This window comes from Lolium rigidum, chromosome 5 (genome assembly GCF_022539505.1).
Source record: "Lolium rigidum isolate FL_2022 chromosome 5, APGP_CSIRO_Lrig_0.1, whole genome shotgun sequence".
In the NCBI taxonomy this organism is placed as follows: Eukaryota; Viridiplantae; Streptophyta; class Magnoliopsida; order Poales; family Poaceae; genus Lolium; species Lolium rigidum.
Window position 1 is genome coordinate 73,738,124 of NC_061512.1, and position 9,355 is coordinate 73,747,478.

Consider the following 9,355-nt stretch of genomic DNA (forward strand, 5'->3'; position numbering starts at 1 on the left):
TGGATTGAAGTCAGCATTACATTTTTGGCGATTAGAAATCTTATTACTCCGTCAAGTCTTACTGATGTCATATTGTTTTCTATTTATTTGTGTTCAATCTTTACGCCCACACACAGTACACAGCTAAAATCTAGTGGTGAATGGAATTTATATGTTGAGCCGTGGGAAATTAAATTCCACAAATTATAGCAGCCGGCTGTTGCATGCGTTTCTATCATCTGCTCACTAATCTGACCTAACAAGCTGCGAGTTTAGACATTTACAGATGCTGAATTCACACTGGCAAAGTTGGCAAGCAATTCGATAAATCGGGCAGAAATTCATGAATGCCGAATTCAACAATCACATAGGCCATAGGGACGAGGCAGCTGAGAGCGGAGGATCTTCATCCAGAGCAGGGCAGCGTGCCCTCTTCACAAGAGTAATCAGTTTTCACCCTTTCCTGAAAACGAAATGGATTGGCAGTAGGTACACCTGACGTTTACTACTACTACAAGTCAGAGCCAGGGCTTTTAGGTCGCTCAGAAATCAATCATCAAAGCACTAGTCAAAGAGCATCATCTTTCTCCGTTCAACGCTGGCCAAAGAATCATCTTAGTACTACGTACTACATTTGGATTTTTCCTCTTTAAATTTATTATGGTTATTGTGCTTCTTCGTTATTTTCTCTACATGGCCTTCCTGCATTGGAAAGGTCAATAAACTGGTACTCTTCCCCTGTGTTTTATCAAGAGTATAATTGGGTCTTCTCCACAGGTTTCTTCCCGTCCTCTTGAACTTTCTTTAAGAGCTTTGTTCATTTTGAATTGTAGTCTTAACCGCACACCAGGTCCACAGGAACAAAAAAATGTCTGAGAATCCAACATGCTCTTTGCTACCAACCGCCTGAATCCTCAGGTTCCCATATGCTCGTACTGTGTGGATACTTTTTTTTTTAGAACCCGTAGGAGCTCAGCGTGTCATTCCATTAAGCATCGGGAGGAGAAACAACAACAGTTCTTCATCGTACAAGAATGCTAGGGTTTAGCTCCAACAATCACAGATGATCGTCGCCGCATCAGCACCCACGGCACCCCACACACACACCTCCTAAGCAGTGCTATCCTCGCACTCAGGGCCGGCTCTGGCCCAGGGCAAGAGGTGCGACGGCCCGGGGCCCATCCAATATAGGGGCCCATATGTGCTGCGTGCGAACGTATATGCCATAGTAGAAGAAAAAAGGCCCACGTTTTGACGTATCGAACAACAAGGCCAGGCGTCCAGGAAACCAAACATAGATTTCCCTCGATCGCTATTGACGTTTCCTTTGCCTGGATCGAATCTGGCACGGAGTTCCTCCTCTGTCGGCTCATCTCCCTCATCCCACCCCTGAAATCCTTAGTCCCTGTTTTGCTAATCACACATGGTCAAAGATAGTACGAGACATAGGCACAGGATCGAGGAGAGATCAAGATCAACAGGTAAATCTTGATAGATGCTTCTGGCCGATTCTAGTTTTTGTGCTCAGTCAAAATTAATCAATCTATGACTGCTCTTTCTTTCTTTCTAAAACAATGGCAGGCTATAGCTGCTTCCTTTCAGTTTGTCAGTTCGTTTGAGCTCATTTGTGGAGGGGGAAACTTGCTGCATTAAAAAATGTATGGAACTCTCGTTTCTCGTGATTACTTCTTGGAGGTTTGTTCACACACTATTTTCTGTTTTGTTCACTGTAGCATCTATGATACATGGTTTGAAAAAAGGCATCTCAGATTTCTAATGCTACTGAAGAATTATCAATGGTAATTAGTTCAAACAAAAAATATCAATACTGTTGTGAAGTGTATATGTGGATTGCTAGCCCTTTCCATCAGTTCGGACTTTTGGTTCTAAGTGGCTAGTGCATGAAGTATGCAATTGATTTTTTTTCTCTGTTGGGCCCATTGATAGAGTTCGCCCTGGGGCCTTCGAAATCCTTGAGCCGGCCCTGCTCGCACTGTCCCACGTCTATAAACTCCCCAGGATGCCCACTCACGGGAAACTTCCACAGCCAAGCTAGCGCGGGCATCAAACACTCACCCGTTCCTCTCCAGCCAGATCGATCAAATGACCAACAAAACCAGGGAGTTGAGAACCTTGTTGGCTACCTCATGGGGTCGCTCGCTCAGCGTCAGATCACATGGAGTGCCGATGTCGATGTTGGCATGGTAGGATGCCAGCCCAGGTTCTGAAAAGCGGCAGCCCAAACCGCCGTGGCAAAGGGGCAATGGAGAACGAGGTGGTCGTATGTCTCCGCCGCCGAGTTGCACAGAGGGCAGGTAGTATGGTTTGGCAGTCCGCGTCGCTGGAGTCGGTCGGCAGTCCAGCACCTCTGCCAGATCGCAAGCCAGCCATGGAAGCGGAATTTCATTGGCGCATCGATCGCCTGATCATCTCTTCTCGATCGACAGCTGCTGGCAGTGCCATCTGTACACCCGAAGTGCAGAACTGTTTGCATCCTCATAGTTTCACTCGACAACCAGATCACCTCTTCCAGCTCGTGTACACCAGCAAATGGAGCGCATCAAACTGGCCTTCCTGTGGCATATGCACATTCCTGAGAGCCCAGGATCATCATCACGAGCTGGGCAGCATACCATCTGATCAAGAGTAATCAGTTTTTCATCCCTTTTCTGGAAACGAAATGAGTTGGAAGCACTTACACCTGATTTTTCCTCATCACATTTCCATGGCCTTCCTGCATTGAACAAGTCAATACCATGACTTGTATTCTCCAGTGTGCCCTCCACTTATTTCGACGGTGTTGCTCCCGAGTAGCTCATCTGTATGGATAGGACAGGCTGGAGACTACAAGTCAACATCCAGAACCCTTTGGATTTTTCCTCATCACAACTAGTCAATAACGTGCCCTGTGTTTTATCCAGATTATAATTGTTCTTCAAAGCATGTCATCCAAAATACTGCATTACTCACATCACCAGTGGACAACCCTGTTGTCTTCATTTGTTCTCAGGAACTACCAATCCTTCACATGGTAAGTCCCCTGATCCATTCACCTTGCGCTTCTTGTTTTCCAAATCTGTTCTCTTATAGTTGCCATGCCTCTTCTGCCTTTCAATATCAGTACATCGGAGTCCAGATCACGATCTGATTATAGTTCAGAGAGAGGAAGAGGGCCAGGATCTCCCTTGCAGACTGCAAAGGCTCTTCTCCATCATACGTACACCAAAGGATCGTGCATCATTTTACCATGGTGAATCCAATTATTTTCCTTCTTGCCTTCGCTACTCTACACACAGTTGTTGCCTACCCCTACCCCTCCACTGCAACTCCCTCAAATGTCTGGAATTCTAGTAACGGTGCCATTCTGGGGAGTGGCACCGCCTTATACTCAATCTACTTTGGATTCAACAGCATGGACGGTCATGCGTTCACTCTCTATCTTCCTCAGGGTGAGTGGCCCCATCTGGTCTGCCAACCCTGATAATCCTGTAAGCCGAGACGCCATCTTGACCTTCACCAAAGAAGGGAATCTGCTGCTCAACGAGGGTGATGGCACCCTGATCTGGTCCACAGACACGAAGAGCAACTCAGCAGGCATGCGCCTAGATTTTTTGGGAAACCTTGTGTTGTTTGATCAGAACAACTCATCTTTGTGGCAGTCGTTCAATCACCCGACCGATACATTGGTCCTGGGGCAATCACTCTGTAGGGGCATGAACATAAGTGTAAAACCATCCAACACAAAATGGCCATCTGCTCGGATTTATCTTTCTGCAGTGTTTGAAGGGCTGCAGTATTCTTACCAACCAACGGGCTATTCAAAACTGATCAGTGACACTGCTAGCACAACACCAAATTGTTATGCATTTGTCAACAGCAGCTTCGGATTCCCAGATCAGGTCTTCTCACTGCCGCCAGCAAGATCATTGCAATATATGCGGTTAGAGTCCGATGGCCATTTGAGGCTTTACGAGGTTCAGCATGACAACACGGTCCGACAGCCATTGTTTGATATATTAAGCATAGCCATGAAATTCTGCGATTACCCAATGGCCTGCGGTGATTATGGTGTTTGCAGCGATGGACAGTGTTCTTGCCCTAGTTTGAGCTATTTTAGGCCCCAAAATGAACGGCATCCAAATGCTGGGTGTACGCTCTTAACCACTATTTCCTGTGACCATGCAGATGAACACCAGTTGCAACCACTCAACAATGTTTCTTACTTCAGTGACAGCATGTTCCGGTCATTGGCCACTTCAAGTCTATCAGAAGAGGTCTGCAAACAATCTTGCTTAACGGACTGCTCTTGCAGGGTTGCCCTTTACCAATATTATGGTTACAGTCAGGATGGTTCCTGCGTGTTGTTATCAGAGCAGAAGCTAATTTCTCTTGCAGAAGGTTCATCGGACAACAACCTTTTTTCAGCATACATCAAGATACAAGGCAAAAAAACAAGAAATAGGAGGATCAGAACTATAGTTGGCTCAATAACTGCAGGTCTCTCCGCACTTGCGATCTTATTCTCCATTATCATGTGGAAATTGTGTAAGAAAGAGGAAGAACCGCTCTTTGATAGCATACCTGGGACACCAAAGCGTTTCTCCTTTTACGAGTTGAAGGAAGCTACCAGCAACTTCTCTGTGAAGCTTGGGAGTGGTGGCTTTGGGTCAGTCTTCAAAGGCAAGATAGGAAGTGAAACAATCGCCATCAAACGTTTGGAGGGTGTTGCACAAGGAACTGAGGAGTTCTTAGCAGAGGTCATGACAATTGGCAGAATGCATCATCTCAATCTTGTCAGGTTGATAGGGTTTTGTGCTGAGAAATCTCACAGGCTTCTAGTCTATGAGTATCTTTGCAACGGTTCATTGGATAAATGGATATTTCATGCACCTTCTGCTTTCACTCTATCTTGGAAAACTCGACGTAACATCATAACGACCATTGCCAGGGGTTTGTCTTACCTCCATGAAGAATGCAAGGAAAAGATTGCCCACTTGGACATCAAGCCACAGAACATTCTCCTTGATGATAAGTTCAACGCAAAGCTCTCTGATTTTGGACTATCCAAAATGATAAATAGGGACCAGAGCACAATTATGACTCGAATGCGAGGCACTCGTGGATACTTAGCTCCCGAATGGCTGGGCTCAAAAATCACCGAGAAGGCTGACATCTACAGCTTTGGCATTGTGGTGGTGGAAATCATCTGTGGCCGGGAGAATTTGGACGAATCGCTGCCTGAGGAGAGCGTCCATCTCGTAAGCCTGCTTGAAGAAAAGGCAAGGTCTGGTCAGCTGCTTGATTTAGTGGACAGTGGCAGCAATGATATGCAATTTCATATGGAGGAGGCGATGGAAGCGATGCGGCTTGCAATGTGGTGCTTGCAGGTTGATAGCAGCAGAAGGCCCTTGATGTCAACAGTCGCAAAGGTGCTGGAAGGTGTGACGAGCTTGGAGGCTTCACCTGACTACAGCTTTGTCCCTAGTTTTGCATCAAACCACACTGGTGCTGCAGGGTCAAGTTCTTCATATGTACCATTGGGATCACATTTATCAGGGCCTAGATGAAAGCCTCACAACAATAAGAGGCAAATGTATCATGTTTTATCTTATGCTTTGCAATGCAAATAATGATGATTTTACCAGTATCATGTTTACTGTTGTTGCACTCACAACTGACAACGAGGACTAGAATGTACTCTTGAACCTGGTTTAGAATTAGTTATCTGACAGTTTCATGTCTTTGCTAGATGTTTTTGCATGCAACTGAGCAACTGGGTATTGCAATTTTGGTCATGTGCACTACTGGACTCAGAACAAAGAAAAACTCAATAACAACTTCTAGACTAAGAAAAGAGCAAACAATATATGTTTGTGTGGATGGGTTCATGTTTCCGAACAGAGATACTTCATTCAATGAGATTTCAGAACCCAAACATCTATGCAAGTGTTCCATGCAATTCTTCTTTTCCCTATCTACAAAATTACCGGTGGTTTCATAACTTCATATTAGTGGTTGTGTTCGTTGGCTCAATTATCTTGGCATTGATCAGTTTGGTAAGTAAAACTTTTTGTATTAGACAAGACAGACATCTCATTCTTATCAAGGTAACGCCTAACGCGGCGAGGGTTTGATGCATGAAGAACGAAGTGCAAGGAATGGTGCAAAGATTTGTCTGACAATTAAGTAAACAGCTGTATACAGAGTCCGGTCTCCTATGAGAATGTCCAGCATAGATCAGGGCTCGAGCACCTGTAGCTCGTAGACATCATAGCCACCACTAAAATTCGAGGGCGCACAGATTGCCAGTCTTGTGCACTATTGCGTCAGAAAGATGTAGAGACTAGGGTTTAAAGAAACCAGAATAGTAGAAACTGTCATTAAACCTACATTATTATCTGAAACAATGGTCCAGTTTTATCAACTTGTATATTCTCTGCATTTTTCTTCTCTTTAACCTGCATGGCAGTTGGAAACATAGATGTGGGACTAAGCACCACTGTCATGATTCATGGATCAATAATTTTTAAACTCATAGGAATCACAACTTGCGATAGCATGGTGGTATCAAACTATCGATGCACCAAGCAAACCAAGATGATCAAACCGAAATATGCATTACCAAGAGCCGAATATGTATAAACTGAAGCGATATAAGTCAATTAAGATTTGAAGACAAACTTATCATTGCACTGAACTGGAAACTTTATATTAGTGTGGCATGAGTCTTAGAGCATATCATCACTCACTTGCTTGAGCTTCCTATTGCAGTCTCCAAGAGATGCTCAATTCTGTATTTCATAACAGGCTGCCCAGATCTCGTCCTCCTAAACATCTTCTCCCTCAGCTCCTTTCGCTTCGCTTCGGACTTCTCCCGCTCCTCCTTCTTTGCCTGGATTATTGCATCACGCTCCTTCTTTGCCTTCTCATCTTCCACACGTTTCTTCTCATACTCTACATTCAAGCTTTGTGAGGTGCGCTTCTTCATCTTGTCATGTGGCCTTGGCGCATCCTTTGCATCATCACCTGCTTCCTATAATTCAAAATTGCACAGAATATAAGATATTGCAACTATCTTTCTGTCTACTTTGTAGTACTAACAGCGTATAATGTAAAGTTATGACCAACATGTAGAAATAAAAGAATGTAAAAGTCAATTGCAACTTCAGCCCCAACATTTCATCCACTTTGGTCAAATTATAACTTTAAAAGTTAAAGCAGTCTTGGTACTTCAGAGGAATTACCTCACGGATAGGAAAAGATGGAGGACGGTTTGACTGGTCTTGTTGCTTACTTGACTTTTTGTACTTGCTTATCAATTTAGCATTCCTGTAGAACTCTTTCTGCTTCTCTGTAGATGAGAGCAAGGGTTAAACTAGAATAGTTATGTTGCTGACTCTGGCCATTATTGTAACTGAATATGGCAAAGGAAGCACATATAAACATAATACTATAATAGACATGATAAATGGACAGAACGTTTATGATAAACAAGTCAAAAGTATTAATAGCAACTTGACCTCAAGCTATGACCAACGTTTATTAAGCACCACCAACCAGCATGAGTTCAAACATGTTTACGCTCATCACATTCTTTGCATTATGAGGTAACTGGGGCTTATTTTGAGTAATAATTAGAAGTTATAGAGAGCACATGAAACAGTTATTGTAGTAAATTTTCTACTCCCTCCATCCATAAAGGGATGTCTTAGATTTTTCTTAGACAAATCTAAGACATTCTTTCATGAACAGAGTTAGTACAAGAATAAAACTTGTACAAGGGAAAGGTGATACTTCCAATTCAACTGACATCCATGTTTGTATTCAAACTGGTCTCGGTATCTCACACCATGAAACTTTCTTGAAGAATAGGAAATTTAGCATCAAGACAGATACTCCATTGTTTGATACTACTATAGTATTATTGCTGAAAGACCACACTACTGAAAACAGAGTTTGTGCCCAATCTAGATCGCCCTTCCTTTTTTCTTCCATTTCATCAATATGTCAAACTGATGCATGGAACGACGATTATTTAAGCTTTAGCAGAATTTTGAAGAACAAATCCAGGGGACAAACTATTCCTACCATCACAGTCTAATAAAAACATGATTTAATCAGTGAAGCCATGAAGAAGCATACAACATAACTGATCTTCTATTATGCATTCCAAATTATAACGAGCCTCGAGCATCTGACCACCAAGACAAATGTTCTCCTATATAACCCGGAAGGGGGGGAAAATTCGACGTAATAGGACGCCAAAAGGAACAAGCTTTTGATTGGGATTGTAAGACAAAAAAAAAAGCTTTTTGCGCCCACATCAAGGCATGGAGACAGCATTTACTCACTGATGAGTGCCGGGTTGTAGCCGGTGTTCCTGGACTTGGCGTTGGCGAAGGCCGCGAGGGAGAGCGCGCCGCCTTTGCCTCCCAGCCGCTGCTCGTTCCGCTTTTTCCCGCCCCACATCCCCCTCCCCTTCTTGAACCCTCCTCGGGCGCCGCCCTCGCTGCTGCCAGCCGCCGCCGCCGCCGCGTCGTCGCGTGGTGGTGGCCGTTTCATGGTGGCGTGTGGGGGTAGTGTGGCTCGTGTGCTTGCTCAAACCCTAGGCCTTCGATCCCTCCGGGGAACCCAGCTCAAGGGAAGAAGAAAGAGTTATCCGGTGTCTCTGGGCCAGATACGATGGCTTGCTTGGCCCAGTATGACTAATTCGTCATTTTTATTCTTTTTTTTTTTACCTTTGTGATTTGTGAATGAACCATCAATTTCTTTCCAAAATTCCTGAATTTATTCGTAATAATTATATATGCAATACCTCCATGCCAGTTTAATCATTAGTTTGGTTGTAAATATGAGATATATGCAATACCTATAGTGGTTATATATCTTATATTTTGTTGGCCAAATTAACAGTGGAAGTTTTTTATCGAAATTTGTAATACCCTAACAAACTAGTATGGAGGGGGTATCTCTTTTTAAAGAAGGGGTATCCGCTACTGAAATCGTTTCCCCATTTCCTTTATTGTTAGCAATGGGGCCTTTGTAGACCGCATGAGTTGCCCTATTTTGATTACTTATTTGATGGCTGGTCGCTATTTATGAGATGATTATCATATGCAATTCCTATTATGTTATATATGTTGGGATTTTTGTATACCCATATTGTTAGCAATGAGGCAGTAGGAAGGGGAAACGGACAATTCTGCTACAACTATTAAATTGCCTTTCTTGATTCTTGTAACACCAGTCCACTATAGCTGATGTGGGTTAAATACTTCGTTCCAGAATAATTGAAAATTTAGGTGTGTTCTTAGTCAAATTGTTTTAAGTTTCTAAAATATACATATAAAAATTTAAATTAATTTTATTACATTCA

General features: G+C 43.3%; 1 protein-coding gene across 1 annotated transcript; it reads right to left on the reverse strand.

Annotated features, from left to right (window-relative positions):
* Window positions 1–5,137: 5,137 nt before the first annotated feature.
* Window positions 5,138–8,541, reverse strand: LOC124656113. Its single transcript, XM_047194917.1, has 4 exons — window positions 8,331–8,541; window positions 7,224–7,330; window positions 6,729–7,012; window positions 5,138–5,243 (listed from the first exon to the last, which is right to left on the reverse strand). Exons 1-4 carry the CDS (start codon window positions 8,539–8,541, stop codon window positions 5,153–5,155), a joined length of 693 nt encoding a protein of 230 aa, XP_047050873.1. The 3' UTR covers window positions 5,138–5,152.
* Window positions 8,542–9,355: the final 814 nt, after the last annotated feature.